This window comes from Lates calcarifer, linkage group LG17 (assembly GCF_001640805.2).
Source record: "Lates calcarifer isolate ASB-BC8 linkage group LG17, TLL_Latcal_v3, whole genome shotgun sequence".
NCBI classification, from domain to species: Eukaryota; Metazoa; Chordata; class Actinopteri; family Centropomidae; genus Lates; species Lates calcarifer.
The window spans coordinates 16,746,111-16,768,566 of NC_066849.1; the positions used below are offsets into that span (position 1 = coordinate 16,746,111).

General features: G+C 39.7%; 2 protein-coding genes across 2 annotated transcripts; both read left to right on the plus strand.

The window, feature by feature from the left end:
- The first annotated feature begins 1,616 nt into the window (after positions 1-1,616).
- On the plus strand, positions 1,617-14,010 carry alpi.1 (alkaline phosphatase, intestinal, tandem duplicate 1). The gene is given in 13 exon segments (XM_051077301.1): positions 1,617-1,889; positions 2,630-2,739; positions 3,458-3,570; positions 3,572-3,584; positions 5,251-5,366; positions 6,901-7,075; positions 7,645-7,817; positions 9,140-9,274; positions 9,363-9,438; positions 10,377-10,511; positions 10,901-11,092; positions 11,374-11,490; positions 12,661-14,010. Coding segments are annotated over 12 exon segments (1,614 nt in total). The 5' UTR covers positions 1,617-1,889; positions 2,630-2,645; the 3' UTR covers positions 12,936-14,010.
- Positions 14,011-15,486: 1,476 nt separating this feature from the next.
- alpi.2 (alkaline phosphatase, intestinal, tandem duplicate 2) lies at positions 15,487-22,279 on the plus strand. Its single transcript, XM_018673061.2, has 11 exons — positions 15,487-15,592; positions 16,146-16,262; positions 17,508-17,623; positions 18,587-18,761; positions 19,144-19,316; positions 19,606-19,731; positions 19,837-19,906; positions 20,155-20,289; positions 20,655-20,846; positions 20,974-21,090; positions 21,593-22,279. Exons 1-11 carry the CDS (start codon positions 15,505-15,507, stop codon positions 21,862-21,864), a joined length of 1,581 nt encoding a protein of 526 aa, XP_018528577.1. The 5' UTR covers positions 15,487-15,504; the 3' UTR covers positions 21,865-22,279.
- The last annotated feature ends 177 nt before the right edge of the window (positions 22,280-22,456 follow it).

A 22,456-nucleotide genomic window follows, 5' to 3' on the forward strand; every position in this document is an offset into this window, starting at 1 on the left:
CCGCATGTTAAGAGCAGAGTGGAGGGACGCAGAGGGGGGAATGACATTTGTAATTTACTTTTAGTGGAGTCTGACTCAGGGTCCCAGATGCTGGAATGAGGGGGCGCTTGTGTGTGTGTGAAGAGGTATGTGTAACTATAAAACCAGTGTATATTTCTATACACTTTAAAAAGATCTGTTTTAGGTTCTTTACAAATCAACCATATAGGGCAACCTCTGAAAGGGACTTACTATAAAAAGTCATGAATCTACACAAATACTTACCATAAATGGATTCTCTTCCATTTTTAAGGGCAGTTTTTGTCATTATTACACCGTAGACAATAGCTGACAAGAACTGAGGGGATAGAGAGATGAGGATTATTTGCTACCAAAATCCCCAGCCCGACTCAAACCAGAACGTTGTGATTACATTGTGGGCCCTAGTGCTTAGGCCACCAGCACATCCTTTTCTTCCATTTTTTAAAATTTGTTTTTGGGCATTTTATCTTTAATTTGGAAAGTGTCAAATTTCATAACTTCAAGACTGATTCAAACACAGGAAGTCACAGTAAAAACATAGCACTGCAACAGTGCAATGTAGTCAAACACTAATTCTGTTTCAGCAACAGTTGGTAGTATTAGTCCTTGGTATAGATGATGATTTTTCTTCATTATATTATATTTCTGGGATTCATGAACGGGGGCTTTGTTTTTCTTCTGGTTGGATAGAACAGGATAGAACATTTGTTTAAACCCATCACATGATGAAAATAAGCCACCCCACTGTACAGTTTCCTATGTTTCGTGACCTCAGTGGTGCACAAAAATCACCATCTGCTACACTATAAATATCCCATATACACTCACTCTCAATCAGATGCCAGGAAAATATGTATCTCTATTTTTTTTTTTTTTATCAGCATGTATCTCAATATCCCTCCTGCATGCTAGTGGTCATGACTGTTTCACTTGGCAGAATGAATCAATGAAATTTATTTTTTGCTGTCAACCGGAAAGTTAGATATCTACCCCTTGGAGGTAGGTGGTGACATAAGTCTGAACAAGTGCTTATATTTTTTATATACTATACATACTAGATCAAGTTATATTTATTATGTATAACCTCTGAATATGAGACTAGATTAGAGGTATGGCTTTAATTCTAGATACTGAATGTTCTATCTCACTGAAATGTATATACCTATACACTGGGTTTAGACTTGCATAACATAACTGTTGTCATGCATTACTTTATTTTTGGTTAGTCTTCTGAATTCCCAGGAGCTCAGTGCCTTCCCATGAGCACCTAAGCTTTCCCACAAAAGTGCCTAAGCACCTTTAGGTGGATGGATGATCCACACTGAGACCTAAAACAGCCACCAGGTGTTTACACTTGTCTTGCAGGAAACTAATTTGACTTTCCCAACATAAGCAAGACTTTCTCTCAGGGGCAAACCCATAACAAATGGACAGACAGACGTGCCTCCGCAAGTTTTCCTGCTCTACCACATTGCTCCTGGTATTTCCAGTTCATGTGGTGTGGGCCGCATCATGTGAGGCCTCTTTACTCAGATTGCTGCTATGATTTTATTGCAGTCTTGATTAGGCACATGTGACTAACTGCAAACCCCTGTTGGCAACAGCTGAGTGGTTGGCAGAAAGCAGAGGTCTTCCAGAGCTCTGAATTGTAACGAGATTCAGCCTCGCGGGTTCACGAGGCGTGAGCCGTTCACTGGGAATTTGGTTCTTCTGGTCTTGTGGAGCAAAGTTGGCTCAACTCACCTCATTTCACACATTAACTGTTGTGTTTGCGTAGAAGAGAGACATTCTCATTCTGCAGGCGGTCTCCACTACCTCACGGAAGAAAAATGCTTCACTTCCCGTGGAAAAACAGCCAAGTCGACTTGGTAAGAAAGGGAAAATATTGGGGTCTTTTAAATGCAAAAAATTCTGAGGGGGGGAAATGGAAATATGACCATTTTCCTGACATGAAAAGCAGAGCACATCAAGACTCAGTCATGATATGCTCAAGAATAGGTTGAACGTTGTTCCCTCTCTTCCCTTTGACTGTTTTTCCAGTGGATGGGGGGAAAGAAATGGAAAGAGACATGGTTATGATTTGTGTCGTGATGGATGCCAACACAAATTGGGCAGCCATTTTTTTTCTCTCCCTGTTAAAGGGGCTGCTGCATAAAAAGACCTATTATACATTCACCACATCAAAGGAATTTAAATATCTATCACACACGCGTCAGGGAAAAGAGGTAGAACTAAATTAAAGCAACCGTTTAAAACAATAAAAAGGGGGTGGTGCATTTTCAGAAATCAAAGTGAGTAGAGGGGCTGTGATGCTGCGGCGCTCTTGTGTGGTCCACGCTTCTGTCTCTTTTTCTCTCTCTCTCTCTCTCTCTCTCTCTCCCCTGGCTCTTCCTCCTTCTCTCACATTCTCTCTTCCCTCTTTTGTGGCTCTAAGCCTATGAGCTGTCGTGGGGCCTTCCTTACTACACACCCAGCAGGGCTTTAAAAAGGAAGGGCCGGAGGTCTTAGCAGCCACACACACGCACACACTCTCTCTGCCGCCTGCGCCTCTGCCGGTTGTGGCGTGCTGCTCTGAGAGCCAGCTTGTGTGGACCTCTCCAACCTCCAGGTTGCTTGGATTAGAGATGCAGACGCCACAGCGCGGGGCCCCCAACCTCCTGCTCATCCTTCTGTGCCCCGTCTTGCTGGCCGTGGTCCTGGCTGCTGTGGAGAGCCAAGGTGAGGAGATGACAGAGTGATTATTGGTGCCTGTGGTTGGGATATTAGTAGCACTTTGTGGGCAGACAGATGGACGCGCTGAGGGACTTAAGCAGGTAACCTCAACCTGGGAAAGGGTGAGTGTGAGTGGACAGACTCTGCTTGAGAACTTCATCTGCGGTGGTCCATGAGCACGAACTCAGGTGTGTAGATGTAATGGAGAGACTGTGTTAGTGTAGATGCACAAAAGCGTGTGTGAGTGTATTTTTTGCTTGTGTTTACCTGTTTATGTAAAATGTGGGATTAACTGTTTGTCTTTCCGTTGTTTTGGTGGTGTGGCTGGAGGAATGTCTCTTTGACTTCCTCCACTGTGAGCCTCTCAGTGGGCATGAATGGACAGAAACCAAAGTGTCTTCTTAGCTGTTTCTGTCATTTTGACACCTCCTGAGAAACCCCTTTTTTTTTCTACCCAAAGGCTAAATATAATTCAGAGTGTCAGAGAAAATGCAGAGGGAGATGCACAAGCATGCAGACGCCCACCGACACACTTGACTTCACTTGAAGCTCCTGTGCACCGGAGCTTTACCTTTCCACACATGCAAATGCCACACACATACTAAGCAGTGAACATCACACACAGGCCTTATCCTCTACCTTTCAAAATCTCTGAGGTCACCTCATATCCGTCCACACTCCCCCAACACACTCATCTCATTCTCTGTGTGTTTCCATGGAGCAGCACTCTATGAACTTGAGAAGGAGCCAGCGTACTGGGATGCTCAAGCGAGGGCGACACTGGATGCTGCGCTGAAACTCCACCCTAGGAATCACCGGGCCAAGAACATCATCCTCGTTCCTCGGCGACGGTAGGTCATGCTATATCATTATGGAATCTATTCCAGCAAACATTCAATACTGGCTCGGCTGTGGGTGAAGTTTGAACAAAGACAGCTACTTTCAGTCGCAATGACAAATATGGCTCAATATGCGACAGAGCTCAAGGGTGTTTGCTGTGCTCAGAATGGACTGAGGGGAAATGGCACGGACAGTGGACTGTGTATGAGCGGTGGAGCAGGGGTGTGTCTAGATTTGTAGAGACTAATGAGGCAGTTGTTGTCATAAAACTTTGGATGACTTTAGTGATGTGTTCAAAATAAATATGTTTACGTGGTTTTAACAAGCAACAAATTGTGTGAGTAAAGTCCTTTTTAACCATAAAAGTTTTTCTCTGAACATAACCAAGTACTGTTAGTCACCTAAACTGAAATCTGAACCAATCAATATTACTGTGGTAACAACAGATCAAATGACAAAGTGTAATGTGAAAGGGGTCACCTGACTTGGCAGTTCCTCTTAGTTCTATGCAATGTTTCAGCATGTATAAGCTCATTGTTGTGGTTCCGTTTATCTTTATGGGTCACTCTTGAGTGCTATCATAAGTGGCATTTCCAATGAAACAGACAATAACACTAATACTAATATTAATTTGTGCCAAGGTTGGCTGTCAGTCTGAAGATGCTGACATTTCTCACCCCTTTCTGGCATTCACTGTCTGCTTTCTTCTGTTGCCAGTTGGGGAACATTTCTGTTTGGATTTGATAGGAAAATGTTTTACATTAATTGTCACTTGTGTGATATATTTATAGCTGGTGAGGCGTGATAGTAATTTTTGTGAGAGGCAGAGATTTAAGAGTGTTCTTTCCTGTTAACTACTAGGATATCTGCTTTAAATCAAACCTACTTAGTCACATTTCTGGGTGGTCTGGGCTGAGTTTTCTGTATGCATCTCCTCTGTAATGCCATGCCCAGAGCCTGTTCATGGTTTTATGATGGATATTGAGGGGCGGGTTACATGCATGACAGTGACATGGGCTTCTTCAACTAGGCCTTTCAAAGTCAGGGGTGAAATCCCACAAGGGACCACAGAGAGAGATAAAACAGGTCCCTTCCTGTTTTTCTAGAAAAGGCACATGCTGTATGTTTTGCATAATATGCTGAATAGTGACATTGCAGCGTGTTTGTGTATGTTGATAAGTTAAATGTTCTACAAATAGTGGTCTGAATAGTTGCCTGGAAGAGTCAGTGTTGGCAAGTGTGATGATTTTGTTTGAAAATGTGGTTCTCCTAGAAAACCACTGCCTTAACTGCCCCGTCCATTTGCGGATTCAGCTGATGTTAATGGCCTTGCCATGCTTTGACTTTGTTTACGTAAAGAATTACTGAATCAATGTTTTTCTCCCAGTATGGCAGTTATAGCCTGAGCTTTTCAAACAAACACATTTTAATATTCCTGGTCTGGATTTTTATATTCACAAACTGGACAGTGAACAGTTGCCATCACTCTGTGGGGTTAGAAAAGTACAGCATTCAAAAAGCATAATGTGAATACTTAGACATAGTTGCTTAAACCATTCTATCTTGAATACATCATTCAATATGTCAGTGTGTTGCGTCAGTAGACTGAGATACTGAGGTTAAAAAATTTAGCCAGAGCATAGCAATAACCTTCACCTGTAAATCATTCTCTTCCAGGGATGGGTGTGTCCACAGTGTCAGCAGCTCGGATCCTCCGAGGTCAGATGGAGGGTGCATCGGGAGAGGAGACAGTGCTGGCCATGGACACCTTCCCATATGTGGCCCTGTCTAAGGTGAAAGAACAACAGCGACCTGTTGGTCATCACTCATTACTCGTCAACGATTTATCAAAAGGTAGACTGCAATGCAGGTTCTAATTTCAGAGAGCAAGTAGGGTTTTGTCATATAACTTAGGCTGTGATTTATGAATTATTTAGCATTTCTCAGAAGGAAGATGATTTTATTATCAATGGTCTTGTCTGCTCTGGCCTGATGAGTACCTTCTCCATGCACTACATGCACCATGTAAAGCTTTGCGACTTACTTAATACCTTTGTTTTAACCATTCTTTTTTTCAAGAGTTGATGCCTGAAAAGTTTATTCACATTAATATTTTAGGATGGAAATAAACATTCATCATTTACCAGTAAATATTTGTCCATGTTCTTGGCCTGGTTACAGTTTAACATAACTTTCAACAGTGAAAGCTTTTTCTACTACATCTCTTAAAAACTGGATTTGTATCAGGTGATTTATAAGTTTAAAATGACAAAGGACAGTAACAATGACAAAGTAGTAATTTAGCAGTTTTCATATGTATTAATGAAATTAAAATGGAAGACCATCATAGAAACAAACTTACATTTTTTTGTCTCTGCACCCGGTGACCTCTGAATCTCTTCACATACAAACACTCACACACTATCATCACTGCTATCAATGGACAGACTCCAAGATGAACTCTGTCATCTTTGGGTGATTTTGTGTGTGTGTGTGTGTGTGTGTGTGTGTGTGTGTGTGTGTGTTGTTTGGTGTGTGTGGTGCGTGGTGCGTGTGTGACAGAAAGTTAGCGAGAAAGAGAAATAGGTACCACATGCTAAGTGGTTACAAACATATTATTCATCCAATTGCATGTATATAAATCTTTGAATGTGTTTGTGGTTGTTTGGTGAATTACTATAGCGTGACACTTGGAGAGAGAGAGAAAGAAGAGTGAGAGACCAAGACAAAGATAGGGAGTTAGTTAGATGCACTGCAGATGAATTCCCCAGTATTAAGAAAGGAGGGTCAGTGGTTTAGCATGTGTGACCATTTTCCACATGCCTTGCTCTTGTAACATGTTAGATCTTGCCTCATACCATCCCACTCAAGGGATTTAGCTAAATCAGCACTTTAACTGAATATGCTGACATTGTGGTAGAAACAGAAAAAAACACATTTAAAGTCATGTAAGAGTTGTATCCAACCTCCAAGCATAATCCAATGTCTTTGGTGTCTCTGTGTTCTAACCTATAATCAAACAAGATTTACCTTTACTTTATGCAAAGAAAATAGCAAGGAAATATTTTCTTGGTTGGGTAGATCTTGTAGATCTTTTCTAGTCTTGCTGCTGAACAGCAACAGGGGTTAGTGTGGAATAATTAAAACAATAACCTGGTATTTAGCAGTGATGGTGCCACCCACAGAGTCTCCCACTGTTCCCATTTCACACAGTTTGAGTGACAGTTTATCTGCACTCAACACCAAGCACATTTTTAAAAGAGAATTACTTTTAATGTATGTATTTCTTTTTCTGTGTTTAATTGTGCTTGTGTTTTTACTCCACAGACCTACAGTGTGGACAAGCAGGTAGCAGACAGCGCTAGCACGGCTACAGCCTACCACTGTGGGGTGAAGGCCAATGCTAAAACAGTAGGGCTCAGTGCTAACGCAGTGGCTTACGAGTGTAACACCACCTTTGGTAACGAGGTCTACTCAGTATTACGACGCGCAAAGGCACAAGGTAAAGACAGTAAAAATAGCTTGGTAGTAATGGGTATGCTGTGTAATGGAAAGGTGAACAGGTCTGAATTACATCTCTATCTCAAGATCATATCTCAGGATTGCATTGCATATCTACTGTCAAATAAAATATATGAGGAGTAAAACAATCATCTGATAAGAGTGTTCCCTGCTACTTAAGTGTCACAACGCATGGTTCAATGTTCAGAATACAAATAATTATGGGATCATTTCACACTGCCCAGCCTTCATCTCTGTGGTTGTGGCCATTTCACAACATGCCATGTGTGGGAATGTCTATGATGCATATGTTATTTGACCTTTATGCGTCTCTGTGTCATTATGTCAATGTACCACATAGAATGTCACAGATACAGGAGATATAAACATGTAGAGGACAAATTACTTTCCATTTTAATCACATTATTGACAGTTTGAAATACAAACAAGAGGGGCTTCTCGTGAATCTTTGACAATTTGAATAAGTGTCACTAAAATAAACTTGTTCACAATTATATTTTACTATATCACTTTTATTTCTGACTTGGGTGTTTCTCTGCATTGTTCCAGGTAAATCAGTTGGTATAGTGACAACCACGCGTGTCCAGCATGCTTCCCCAGCTGCTGCCTATGCACACTCTGTCAGCCGCAGTTGGTACAGCGACGCAGATCTGCCTTCTAGTGCCCGTCGACAGGGCTGCGTCGACATTGCCACCCAAATGGTCACCAATGTTGACATAGATGTATGTAAGAAAAATTCCATTTGGCACTTGTTTCTATTACCAAACATGATAGTTGATTAATTTGCTAAATTCAAGGTACACTATACTGTTAGTTACTATACTATTCTTACATGGTTGATTGTACAAATGAAACATTTTATTATCTAAAGTAGTAGTACTTTTATGATTGTTTTGTTTTGTTTTCAGAAGTATTATGAGTGATGTAATTTTATCTTACTTTATGTTGGTCAGACAAAAGGTCAACAAGGGATTTTATTAGAATATGACTTGTTTTATTTTCAAAGTGCAATGAGTTCACAAGGACTTTGATCTGTTTAAGTGGTTACATTACATTACAGGACAGCTGTGGAATCCAAGACTGACAGACAAGGTGCAGGGAACAAAAATAAGACGAGCATCAATGTAAAATGCTTACAGGATGTGTGTTAAATACTTAAATTCAGATTTATGTAAAATATTTGTTAAAATAGAAACATATTTGCATTCCACTGATTTTGCTTTTGAATGAAAAAGCATATTTGACTGAATATTTTGAAATGTTTTATGGTATGCTGATGGTTGCTCACACTTCTCATGTATTGGACTTAATATTTATGCACATTTAGTTTTATGCCTCACTGTTACAACACATCACTACTCAATGGGTTCACATTTGGCCTGCACACTGTACAAAGAAAACATATCAAACTATTGTGTTGTCTAGGTTTAAATGTGACACTGTAGTGCTGAGCTGTTAAAACAGAGTATCCAAAGTATTTTTTGCCACAACTACTATACAAAGACAGTAAATGTGTGTAGTCAGAGAATCTCTTGCATCTTTTATAACAGAATTTGTCTCTCTCCATGTTCCATTTGGCTGCATGCTGCTATGTGTTAATAGCTATCACTTGTTATTGTGCTGTGGGGTATTCATGTTCTGTCAGAACGCTCCGTCTTCTACAAAATAACCATCAGCTGATAAACAACTGCTTTTTTAAATAGAGGGATTTAGAAGATGAACAATGAAGACATCAGGACATTTTTTTCCTTATTGTTTGACAAGGTTGCAGTGCAATCCAGCCTTTTTTTCAACCATACAGATGTGGACATCCACAGTGGAGTTTGCCATACTTGGGTCACACATCTGATATACACAAATACAATTTGATTTATGCATAAGATAAGATAAGATAATCCTTTATTAGTCCCACAATGGGGAAATTTACATGCATGATGGAAAATTAATATATATATAATATAATAATATAATTAACTACTTGTGGAAAACCTGTGAAAACCACTGTAGTGCTAAAAGCTTCCACTGTGGCTGGTATTTCTTGAAGGTGATTCTGGGAGGAGGAAGGATGTACATGACACCAAAAGGCACCCCAGACCCAGAGTACCCTACCTCCAACTCTCGCAAGGGGGACCGCAAAGACAGGAGGAACCTCATTGACGTGTGGCTGAACGCTAAGCCGGTAGGATCATTTAATATTTCCGCCAGTTATTGCCACATATTTTAAAGTTAAGCACTCAGATTTATGTATCCTCTGTTTTGGGTTTCAGAACAAGAGGTCACACTATGTTTGGCACAGGAAGGAGTTTGATGAGATTAATCCTAAAACGACTGACCGGCTCATGGGTGGGTACAAAGACATGTTAACACACAATTAGGTGGAACAAATGAATACACACAGGAACTTGCTCAGTATATAAGACACACGCAAACACCATACACATGCTGCACAAGACTGATAGACAAGTTGTGTGTGTGTGTATGTGAGTACGCACTGACACACTGACAATATTTGTACCTCAACATTACTCAGGTGTTGACAGATAAACTCTTATCTAAGTTATGAAACCTTCTCAAGGGCACTGAAACATGATTCCAGTAAGGCTCTCAGCTTTCATCTTTACAGCCATGTGAAGTACTTAAGAGTGCACTGTAAAGTAGCTGGTAGTTAGCTGGTACTATCACCTTTTACTAAGGTGATAAAATGATGCTAGTATTAACTACATACAGACAACACAGATGCAGCTGCTGTTGTTATCATTTTGCACAGTTATACTGCTTATTCGTGAGAAATGTGCGTGTCTGTCTGAAATCTTTCCTGCATTGAAGTGTTTTTACATTTGAAAAAAGACATCACAGGAAGAGAAACCTGCTTTCCCCAAAAGATGGAAAATAAGGCTGAAAAGTATTATTGGCAAGATGTTGACCAATTGGATGGCTTGTCAGAGAGTGTTGAATGTAAGCCAGAATCAATGTTAAGACCCCTTATAAATGTAAATAAAAATAGGTAACAATGTCCTCTGCTGGATAGCTTTATGTTAGCAGCAGAATTTACTGTAAATGATAACTAGATAAGTATGCATAGATAGTAATTGTAATTAAGTTTTTTCTTCTCTTGTGTTTCTTCTTGCTCTTTAAGTCTCTTGTGTCTCATTCTGTATTTTAACTCTGCTCATTTAGATGTAATTCAACATTCCTGTCTGCTGCTTTCTTTTTTCAATGCTACCACTGGATGAAAAACTGAAAAAAACCCTCCCTTGTTTGTTTTTGGTGTGTGGCTCCAGGTCTGTTTGAGCCAAAGGACATGAGATTTGAGGTTTTCCGGAACAGCACACGAGACCCCTCCATTGTGGAGATGACAGAGAAGGCCATACAAATCCTCAGCAAGAATCCCAAAGGATACTTCCTGTTTGTGGAAGATGAGTGTTATGTGAACAGTCCTCTTAGATAAAAACTCATCAAACATATCATCATCAGCATTATGAGTCATGGTCAAAATGGTGGTACAATGATTTATACCTTGAGTGACTTTTGGAACCCTTAAATTCAGATTTATAATGTGTGCACATGTTTTAAATGCATGGCAGTCAATGAAAAACTGATAGTCCTCCCTTCATTTCTGAAAAACAGTGGCTTAAAGGTAGATACCCTACAGCACACCTATTTTTCAAGAATGAAAAGCAAAGATAAAATATTGTATAATCAATACATGTTGACATTAACCACAAAACACAGTTCAAAGAATTTACATTTCCCTCATGTGTTTGGAGCCAGGTCTAATTCACATATTTATGTGGTGTTACAGCACGAGGGAGAATTGATCATGGTCATCATGACGGCATTGCAAAGCTGGCCCTGACGGAGGCTGTGATGTTTGATCAAGCCATTCAGCGCGCTGCACAGCTAACCAGAGAATCTGACACACTGACTGTGGTCACTGCTGACCACTCCCACGTCTTCACCTTTGGTGGTAACACACCTCGAGGGAATCCCATCTTTGGTAAGCTGCCTTGAATGTTGGCCACAGAATAACAAGTAACAAAGTAACAGAGTGGATCTGTATTCAGACACATGGAAAATAGTAGAACTAGCCTTGAATGACTGGCTTTTAGATGTTCATATATGGAAGTGATTGCATATTTAATCTTGTGGTTATGTAACTTGCATGTTTCTTCAAAATATTTTTTTTGTCTTATAAAGTACACGTGAGTGTGTGCGCTCATTTTGCCTGTTAAAGATACTGTGACCTCCATGTCATTACTCACCATATTTGCTGTTCAGGTCTGGCACCAAAGAAAGCCGATGACAAAATGCCTTTCACCAGCATCCTGTATGCCAACGGCCCCGGTTACGTCCATATAAATGGAACCAGGGGAAACATCACAATGGTGGATTACTGTAAGCACAAACTAATGTCTTTCAGATGCGGCGCTCGTCTGTGCCGCTGTGTGTACAGACAGCGTGAACTGATGTGGTTGAGGCTGACTCATGCCTGTGTTTTTCTCTGAAAAGCAAAGATGAAATATGATGTTTAGGGCACAGTGCTGCCTTCTCTTCTGTTCTGTGCTCAGGCCTTATTCTGTACATGTAAGTGTACTTTAAAATGGATATTTGTGTTTCTTTGTGGAACACTGGACAGAAATGACCCGGTTCCTCCCTCTCTTGTTCTGCACCATTCACTTCAGTCATTGCATGAGTGTGTATACTTGAAGGAGGAAATATCTGTATCCAGGGATGAATTACCTTTTAACAACCCCCCCCCCCAGGTTTTGTATTTTTGAATGGACTGCCTCAGCTTATGTTTTTGGAACCAGTAGTTGTGCCTCAAAGTGTATACTCAACCTTAAGTAAATATGTAATTACAAGTGCAAGATTCTTCTCTAGACCTGTTATGTATCCATCTGGAGAAATGTAAACCACTGCAGATGTCAGCAGCTATGTGCTGATGAAGCAGAAGTATGATTAGTGAAAAAGAATAATACTGCAAAAGGATCCCGTATCTAGAGCTCACCAACAGACTGCAGTTTTTTACATCATAACTTCAATACATTTTTGTACTTTTTTTTTTACAGCATTGTATTGTTTATTTTGGGGGTAGAAAAAGTTATGTAAGCTTTCAGTACACTTCATTTTAGAAAAGTCAGGCAGTAAATGCTGTAATTTTATCAAAGAGGCTTAAATTACCTTTTGGGTTTTTGAAAATGTTGTAATCAAATCTAATTAAGTAAATTACAGTAGATTTGCAAAACACCATTTTATGGGAAAAACAGCCACAAAAACATCTGAGGCAAATGCACTGTTAAACCCATCCAAAGATACTCTCTGAAGTGGGTGTTGTCTGAACTGACAAACAAAGGGACTCCAGTGCAGCCTCTCTCTAAGAACACTGCTAAAAGGAACTTTATACTGGGTTATGGGTGACACAGTCACAGTGAAGGGTAAAGTTAATATGAATTGACATTGTGGTGACATAGTCTATTAAAGCATCTGTTTTGTATTTAGAGTTGATGATCTAAGCAGATAATTGCCTGAGCCAGTGTTTGGTAACATTTTACTTTCTGCTTCCAGACGATGAGGAGTACATGCAGCAGGCTGCCGTCCCACTGGACGCTGAGACGCACGGCGGAGAGGATGTCGCCATCTACGCCAAAGGCCCAATGGCGCACCTGTTCCATGGGGTAAAAGAGCAGAACTACGTTGCACACGTCATGGCCTACGCTGCGTGTTTGGAGCCTTACACGAACTGCCCCGCTCACCCCCACAACCACACCTCAGCTGGGTGTGTGAACACACCCTCCAGCTTCCTGTTTGGCTCACTTGGCCTCCTCTGGTTGTTCAGATGACCCCCAAACACACACATATACACACACACACACACACACACACACACACACACACACATCAAGACACACCCTCACACAAATACATTGCATGCATGCAGCAATACAGACACGTAATGCACTAAACATTCATACAAGCACACACGTTCACTGTATGCACACAGGCTGGCAAGTCAGAATGCAGGGATAAACATATACGGCACTGTATGTGATAACTGAGAAATACTCACATGCTCACTGATCACTCAGTGCACATTCACACGCACATGTAATCTACCATGCATGCATAATGCAGGCTTAAACATGTAGTAAGTGCATACCAACAAACAGGCAGGCATTGCAGGCTAGAACACATGCAAAGATCATGAAAACAATATGCAAAGATTAACATTACTTCACATGCAAACAGTTCTTAAATAAACACTCCATACAAGTGTTTCCACTGCAGAACCATCAGCACTACTTCCAAGCTGTACTTGCAACATGACTACTAACTTGCACTAACTAGTTGTTTCATTAGTTAGTTAGATTTTTCTCATCTTCTTATTTTTCAAGTTAAATACAGTCTCAGCTAGCATGATCTGCTTGCTCAGAGCTTTCCAACACACTTGCAAGGAGCTGTAATTTACCATTTACACATTAATTTGAGGCTTTACCCAGAATAACTTGAAACAGGCACACAGACCGAGGGCTCACAGTTCAGCTTGTGGACACTTAAATAAGACACACAGCTGTTGATGTTCATGGAATATATTATAATTTGACAGTAAGAGAAACCTGAACTACGAGCCATCATGCCATGCCAAGCTGCAACACCAACAGACCTTACAAGAACTCATCAAGATACTGTACCTCTTTTAGGAGTGGAAAACATTTAGCTTTTACATTTTTTTAAGTTTGTATCTTGACCTCACTGGTTCCAAATAGTAAATCTGTTTTCTGTCAGATTGTCTGTTACTTAATACAGTATACTGTATAATCTATTTGGATTTTAAATGAATGTATTTTGTAAGCAAATATTGTCAATGTATTTTTATATTGTGTTTTTGCAAGGATAAAATTCACCTTTTCTTGATAAGACCATTGTCCAATTCATTTTAGTAATTCCCCCACTGTAGGTAATGCCTTATTTTATGGTTCCCCCTGAAAATTCCCTGGAAATGAACTGATATTTAACCGTTACATCAGTTAAATATCAGCCAAGCAGCTGGTCTCTATGTCTTCATCAAAATGAGCATTTGACACAAAAGAGTCTATCTTGCTAATTGTAAAGGGATCAGTCACTGTAACAAACATTTTTTTAAAAAGGCCAAATATGGCAGATTCCACAGCATTGACCTCTTGGAGAAAGTCAAGGCCACACTATGTATCTCTGCAGCAGACTCAGTGAAATGCTGTGTTCATGTCATCCTCATTTTGCCCTGCGTGAATCTAATTTTGACATTGTTTATCCAAAGCACACTCTGCTGAGTCTTCCAGAGGTCCTGCTTTTTTCATAAAGTCTTCTGCTGTAATAAATCAAATCCAAATCCAACAAATCCAAATGCTGATACTCACAAAAATAAATAATAAATAAATAAAAAGCTGTGTGACCTTGTATTGGTCTGTCTGAACCACAAGGCCAGTCAGTGCAAGAGTGCTGAGGATTTTTAACCACACACTGCAGAAAAACATCACACAGATGTGCAGTTGGACCCACCTGCACACACAGACTTGCATGTTAACAATTAATTTTACCACAAATTCAAATAAATGGTTGCTGTGTTAGAAAACTGTTTAGGCGTTGGCTAAATCCTGGTCAGCTCAAATATGAGCTGTATCACATTCGTAATCATCACCATCTTTATTATATGAAGATATATGGTGGCTATAAGACAGTAGTGATTAGAGCTGCTGCTGGTTAACATTCAGCAGATATTGTTCTGTAAAACAGCTGTGTTTGCACTTTAGCTGACCTGTAACTAATAAACATAAAAATAAAAAGAAACAGATAATGGATTCATTAGATCTCAGTTAAGATTAATGATTAATAAGCCTCATGCGCACACACATACACCACTTCAAAAAAATGGCTGTGTCATTTTCAGCCAATTGTACTTAGAACAACAAATAGAAAAAGCAATTGAGGATTCAAATGTTTGCTGTCAGCAGTTTGTTGTAACCACAGTGCGCAAAGGAACTTCGTCTGAGCTGAAATGAATCGTAGGGCCAGATATTTCGCTGAAAGCAGCTGTTGTGCAAAATCTTCTTGAAATGTTCCTCCATTTGAACAGGAAGTCCAACTTTGCCACATCTTTGCCACCAGAAGCGCTATCGTGTGAGATCTCCTGTCACATGACACCTCATTATAGTAATACTAATAGGAAAATTCTGAGCCTGTTGTTCAGATGCCATGTTCAGTTTATTGCCTTTTCTCCTGTCCTTTGTGTGTGTGTGTGTGTGTGCGCATGCGTGTTCAATATAACTTCTTGCTCACGTTGGAAGGCTCCTTCATGTGCCCTTTGCTCCTTTGATGCAGCTATAAAGGAATCTCAGTGCTCCTGTACTCAGGTTTTTTTCCCCCCATTCACATATGGTCAACACCATGGCCAGCAAACATAAGCTCATTTTTACTGGACTATTGATTTTCATTTCAGTTCAGTGGACTTGGTGTGTTTCAGGTAAGGATCTGTTGCATGTTTCTGTTATTACGTATCTTCAGAACTAACAGTAACTTTTAGATTTCACATTAGAATTATACAACTGTATTTCAAGGACAACACAAAGACATTGACAGAAACTTAATATGTTAAGTAGATGATAATATCAACTGTTATTTTATGTAACAGAGTTACATAATGATGCCAAAATACTTTTTAAAAATCTGATTTTTAGAAATTAAACTGATTGAACCTGTTGCTGTTGCAGGAAAATATCCTTGCACTAAAACATTATAGTTAATATTACAAACCCACTTGTTCATAAAATAATTAGTAAAAAAAAAAAAAAAAAGTCACTGTTTAATGTCATGACAAGGTATGGAATAATTGCCTGTACTTTATAACTTTGTTCTTTGTACTTATTATTTCAGTTTGCTTGTCTGTGATGTAACACAAAATATAAACAACACCTGGATGGCTTGGTAGATTAACAATGTAAAATTACATCTCATAAGTCACTTCTGGCTGTAGGTGCCATTGTCATATCATTCCATACCTTTTTTCTTTCTGACAGAAGAGGAGCTCCATGCTAGCTACTGGAACAACAAAGCGAGGCAGGCTCTCCACGCTGCCATGAACATTCAGCCCAATCTCCACCAAGCTAAGAACGTCATCCTCTTCCTGGGGGACGGTGAGTCTGAGTAGAATGAGCTTTCCCACCGCTTAAAAACTCTCTTTGAATTTCAGGGCATTTCCTGCTTTTAGTTTCAATTTGTTTGTTCAGGTGAGAAGAAGCCAATGGAGCTTGAATGTTTGGGTCTCATCATCATTGTGGTTCAGTTCACAAAAGGAGTTCTAAACCAAATGCACTAGGTGACCCCCCAAAAGCATGCGTTTATGGGTAGAGGGAGATGAATGTTGACATCTGATCACCAGCAGTTACTACTGCTTAGAAAGCCATGAACAACAAAATGAACTGAGGCTAAACCACAACCTACACTATTTCCTCATGTGTCCTTAACTGATCTGAACACAAAAAGGTCAAATCACTGCAAAGAGTTTAGACAAGTTCATCGTGAATAGCTGAACTTAAGAAACTGGTCACCTGTTAAATTATTTTGAACTCCCATTAATGCTAAAATCATTAAAGACCTCACAAGAAAAAAAAAGTAGTAGTAGTCAAAGCTGAGCACTTCCCTCTCTTTACTCCATGATCCAAGACCAGGTATTTGTCAACTCCACTGCACAAATGACAAATTTATAGATGGATTATTGATTTATGTTTACAGCAGCCTCCACCCTAACCCACACACATGCTGATAACAGCTCATTAAATATTTTATCAATGCTTTGGATCGATCAGTAACATTTAACTACCCTGTAAGAGACATTTTTATGAAAACTAACTGCTTCTTGTTGTTGTTCTTGGTGTTAATGACCCAGTGGCAATACCTTTCTGCAGAGGAGTGACATCTACCGATAAACCATTGCCACTGGCAGTGATTTGATGCCCAAAAATTTAACTGATTTGACAATGACAATGGAGAAATAACTTACTGACATGACATGGCATGGTAGATCCAAACACATATTTAAGGTGCAGAAAGAAAATTAGCTAATGCTTCATCCAATCTGAATATGCAATATGCAGGGGTGAAAATTCCCAAAGACAAGACAAATTTGACCATTGATCTTTCATGAAAATATAAGAAAGTATAATTGTGTTTGTAGAGGAGAATAAATGTGGAATATTTTTGTGTTTGCTTTTTGCATTTCTTCCACCATTTGTGACTGCAAATAACCTAGATGTCTTTCACCGCCCTTTAAACTCTCACATCAGCTGAGTCTTATAAGGCTCACTGAGCACAATGAACTGCTCTGTGCCTCCCTGGTTTGACGTTATCTAATGCTCAGGTGTGTTTCCACCTGCTTCCAGGTATGGGGGTACCAACAGTGACTGCTTCCCGGATCCTCAAAGGTCAGCTTGCAGGACACTCGGGGGAGGAGACCAGTCTGGTCATGGACACCTTCCCTTACCTGGCGCTGTCAAAGGTCAGCCCACTCCTGACCATCACATTCACTACTACATGGGAATGTGTATTTCCATGTGACTCAGATAATGCATACACTGACTACATATTACTGTAAATCAAGGACATACCTTGTCACAGCTCCCATGAAGCTCAGCACTATCATTTATATCGTTCTTACCCAGGTAATAAGCATTATAAATTATTTACCTGAATTTCCTGAGGGGAACCTCCCTAAAGGATCAATAAAGTTTTTATCTTTCTATCTATCTATCATAGTGTTTATTACCTGGGTTAGGCAAATTTGATTCCTTTTGTTCACGGTTAATTTTGAAAGTGAATATTGTCCTCCTCCTTTTGCCAGTAGCTTGACAATTGACCTCTGAGGTCAAATATATTTTCTCAATTTTTGCATAATTTAATATATAAAAACGGAATTAATAATTTCTCACTGTTTACTTGCATATCAAATAATACTCAAGTGTTTTATACAAAAACTTTTAGGGCAATCTCAGGTCCACCTATACAGAACTCCCCCAACTTCAGTCGGGACAAAAACAGTCTCAACCATAGAATCAAGCCATGGGGTATGTTGTACTGGTCTGCTTTTACTTTCATAACACATACACATACTTGTATGTTTTGCATATCAGGCTTAGTGACAGAGTAACCTCTTATCAGTTGATCTTGGACCCTGCGTCTTGTACTTGGCTCAAAACACAGGCTGAGCAGATCTCACCAGATTTCATAAAATGTCAATAAATTCTGAAGTACAGGCAGTTTTCTCAGCATTACTAATGTGAAGATCACAGTCGACCAGCATAGCACTGGATGATGATAGCCTGAACTGGGCAGGCCAATTCACCTATTTGTTAACTTTAGGCAATTAAAATAACTTTAACCGTGCTGCAGTAATTAACACACACAATTCGTATCTGCCAACACTGTTCATGTGAAAATGTGGAATTGTACTTGTTCCCTGCAGACATACAATGTGGATCAGCAGATGCCAGACAGCGCTGGCACAGCCACAGCATACTTATGTGGTGTGAAGGCGAACTACGGCACCCTGGGAGTCACTGCTGCCACCCCGAGGTCCAACTGTAGTGCAAGCTATGGGAATGAAGTGGAATCTGTTCTGCACCGTGCCAAGAAGGCAGGTAGGTATATATTTCTACAAAGCTTTACTTTATGGTGACTTCATTTACACTTAGACTTGCATTGGTTCTGACATTGTTTTGTTACTTGTTGGTGTGCAATTCATAAAGGACATTTGTGCAGACAGAACAGCGTTATTCTCTTCTTACTTAACGTCCTGGTTTGTACACGTTTTGCTGATGGAAGTGCAGTCAGTGACAAAATTTGTCCTTTTCACCTCACTCTAATTGTAATTTACTGAAAAAAAAGTTTTACAGGACAGTTTGAATTGTGGAACTGTTTTTCTTTCCAAATACTAACTTAATATACAGTATATGTTATGTGGAATTTGCATGTTGTCCACATAACATTGAATTAATTATGACCATAATGCTCTGTTTTTAGGAAAATCTGTGGGAATTGTCACAACAACTCGAGTGCAGCACGCCTCTCCTGGTGCAAGCTATGCTCACTCTGCTGATCGAAACTGGTATTCTGACTCTGACCTCCCCTCCGAGGCTGTCCAAAATGGATGCCGTGATATTGCATATCAGCTGGTTCACAACACAGAGATAAATGTAAGCCATAACATAAGGGTATCTCTGCAGCACAACAGCAGAGTGAATAGCAAAAAATCTGGGTATGCATCCTTGTAGTCAGTAAACCCGCATAAAACTATTTCTTTGCTAATAAGTCCCTCAATCTGTGTGTTCCCTATGGAGAAGTGTTTGACTCATATGCACAGTAAACTAAGGGCCACTATAAGAACAAAATGGGGACATCACTCTGGATTAGAAAATCTACCAAAAACATCAAATGTATAGAGTCTGAAATCTATATAAATTGTCACCATGTTTCTCAATCCAGGTCATTCTTGGTGGAGGTCGTCAGTACATGTTCCCACAAGAAATGCAAGACCCAGAGTATCCAACTTACACAGGAGGTCGATTGGATGGACAAAATCTTGTTCTGGAGTGGATTAAGAACAAAAAGGTAAATGGTACTGTAGATTTTACAAGTGTGATCATTAGGTTGAGTATTTCAGTTTGAGTGTGGAAAAAATGTTATGTCCTAACAAAATGTATTTACTGCCTGCAGAATGCAAAATATGTTTGGAACAAAGTTGATTTTGATGCTGTCAATCCTGCAAATACAGACTTCCTGATGGGTAAGAGGAACCTTTTTAATTCACCAGTTTAGAGTGTCACATATGTTTAGTTATAGAGCATACAGTATTACCTTTATACAGTTAAACATACAGTTTGCATGAGAGATGTAAACCATGTCTTTACAGGAAACAAATGTATCATAATCATTCACTAGGATGCTATTGGATAAAGGTTCTGCTGAAAATTTTGTTGCTTAGCAGAAAATTAATCAGTGAAAATGAGGCCTGCAATTTTTCTCTGAATTTAGGTCTATTTGAGCCCAAAGACTGCCGCTATGACCTGGACCGTGATCCATCCATGGACCCGTCCCTGACTGAGATGATGGAGAAAGCAATAAAGATTCTCAGCAAGAACCCCAAGGGATTTTTCCTCTTTGTGGAAGATAAGTATAATTGTGCTCTGTAGGTCTTTCCCAGACATCCAAGTATCATTAAATACCTAGTCAGTGTTACACACTCAATTCAAACAGTTCAGTGTTCAAGTGCTACAGCACTTTCGCACCCTAAGAAAAACAAAGAAAAATTAGCACATATAAGGTAATTTTAACACACAGTTTGGGTATCTCATTTTGGAAACTTTCACTTAGACAGTTTTTCTTTTTCCAAATCACAGCAATATCTGAACATTTAAAATAATGTATTATAAATAAGAGGAAAATGAATAAGGTTTCAGAAAAACAAAGAATTACTACATAGAATGGGTGTATTACTTATGTTAATTTGTCAATAACATTGTTTCTGACTTTAAGTGGGAGAATTGACCATGGGCACCATGGAACAACAGCCAAAAGAGCTCTGTACGAGGCTGTGGAGTTTGACCGGGCAATCGGACGAGCGGCTGAGCTCACCAATGACCTGGACACCCTGACAGTGGTCACTGCTGACCACTCCCATGTCTTTGCCTTTGGAGGACATTCAGCCAGAGGAAATCCTGTTTTGGGTAAAAAATACACTTTAAAACTTTGATAAGGCTGAGTTAAGGGAGGTTTTGAAAGAAGAAGTGAATATCATCCGATGTTCCTCATTCAAACAAACCTACAGGTACCAATCTGTTCTGTGATTTACAGGGGTGTCTCGCTCAATAGCTAAGGACAACAAGCGCTTCACCACTGCTGTGTATGGAAATGGACCAGGATACCAGATTGTCAATGGAATCCGCCCAGATATAAATGAGTCAATTTCATGTAAGTGTGCACTGATGATCCTTCAAGACGAGACAAAGTAACAAAGTAGCCCCATCTTGTGGTGTTGCAGGAGAGTTGCTGTAGAGGCACAAAGATTAAGACAGAGAACCACCTGCTCAATTAAACACCAAAGAACAGCAATTACCTCTAGTCTTTTATTGACAATGTAACACCTTTATCACTTGTATCCTCTATATTAAATATCAAGTAATTGTTTGTCTACAACGTGTGTGCAGTATTTTGGACATGAGCTTTACACATTAGATGACAGAGATTGATAAGACAGTCCTTTAATTTAACGTAAAGACTGCCCAACTTATACTCATGTCATAATAGCTCTGCAATAGATACTAATATTATAAAGCCTATAATATGCAGTTGTTTGCAGTTTTATGTTAGATTTTCATCATACACACTGTAGCTTTGTAATTTGTCTTTGTTTATGAACCAGGAAACTCTTGACATAGCTAATCTAATGCTACTTTGTCTCATTGTCCCTCAGCGGGTAATGACTACCGTCAGCAGACTCCCGTCCCTCTGAGTTCAGAGACCCACGGCATAGAGGATGTGGCCATCTTTGCCAAAGGTCCCATGTCACACCTCTTCCACGGGGTCCAGGAGCAGAACTACATTGCCCATGTCATGGCTTACGCTGCCTGTCTGGAGCCCTACGACAACTGCAAACTGTCCCCACCCAACCACGCTGGAAACAACCACCCAAGCATGCTGCTCCTCCTGATGGGCCTCCTTCTCCTCTCTCTCTGCTCTGTCTGAGTCTGAGGTCACAGCCTCTGGAGAATTTGTGCTTATCTTAGAATAACTGTGAAATCAGACATTCTGGTTGAAAAAAAATCTTTACATTGTTCTGTGTGTGAATTTAAAAGCTGTAGTTGCACAACTTTGACATCACTACCATTTAGAGTAGTTTCTCCTTGCTTAGATAACCTTGTAAAAAAAAGTATTACTGATATTATTGCATAGCGATGTGACATTTAACACTCCATTAGTTTATTTATATGAAAATATAATTGTAATTATTTTTGCAATATTTTGAATAGGAGTTATTTCCTAATGATATTAGATAAAATCGTCTTGTCATGTTTCAAGATGTTTCAAGTTACCCTGTATATTTTTATCCACCTGTTATAAAAAAGCTAATTTCATTGGCCCATAGAAAGTTGTCCGTTTCCTCTTTCTACATCTGCCTATACCCTCCTAACTTACTTGAATTTCCAATTTATTTTCATTAGTCCTTAAGGCTGTTGACACAACCAGTCCTGCATCCCAATCCTTCCACGTGCTACTTGAGAGAGTAGAGTGCTGTTGTTAAATCTCCATTCAGGCCTCTCTTTCACTTTACGCATAG

Coding starts and splice junctions, on each gene's coding strand:
- alpi.2 (XM_018673061.2), top strand. CDS start 15,505: ATGGTCAACACCATGGCCAGCAAACATAAGCTCATTTTTACTGGACTA. Junction 19,732..19,836: donor AGTGGATTAAGAACAAAAAG/GTAAATGGTACT, acceptor TACTGCCTGCAG/AATGCAAAATATGTTTGGAA. Junction 20,847..20,973: donor CAGAGGAAATCCTGTTTTGG/GTAAAAAATACA, acceptor TGTGATTTACAG/GGGTGTCTCGCTCAATAGCT.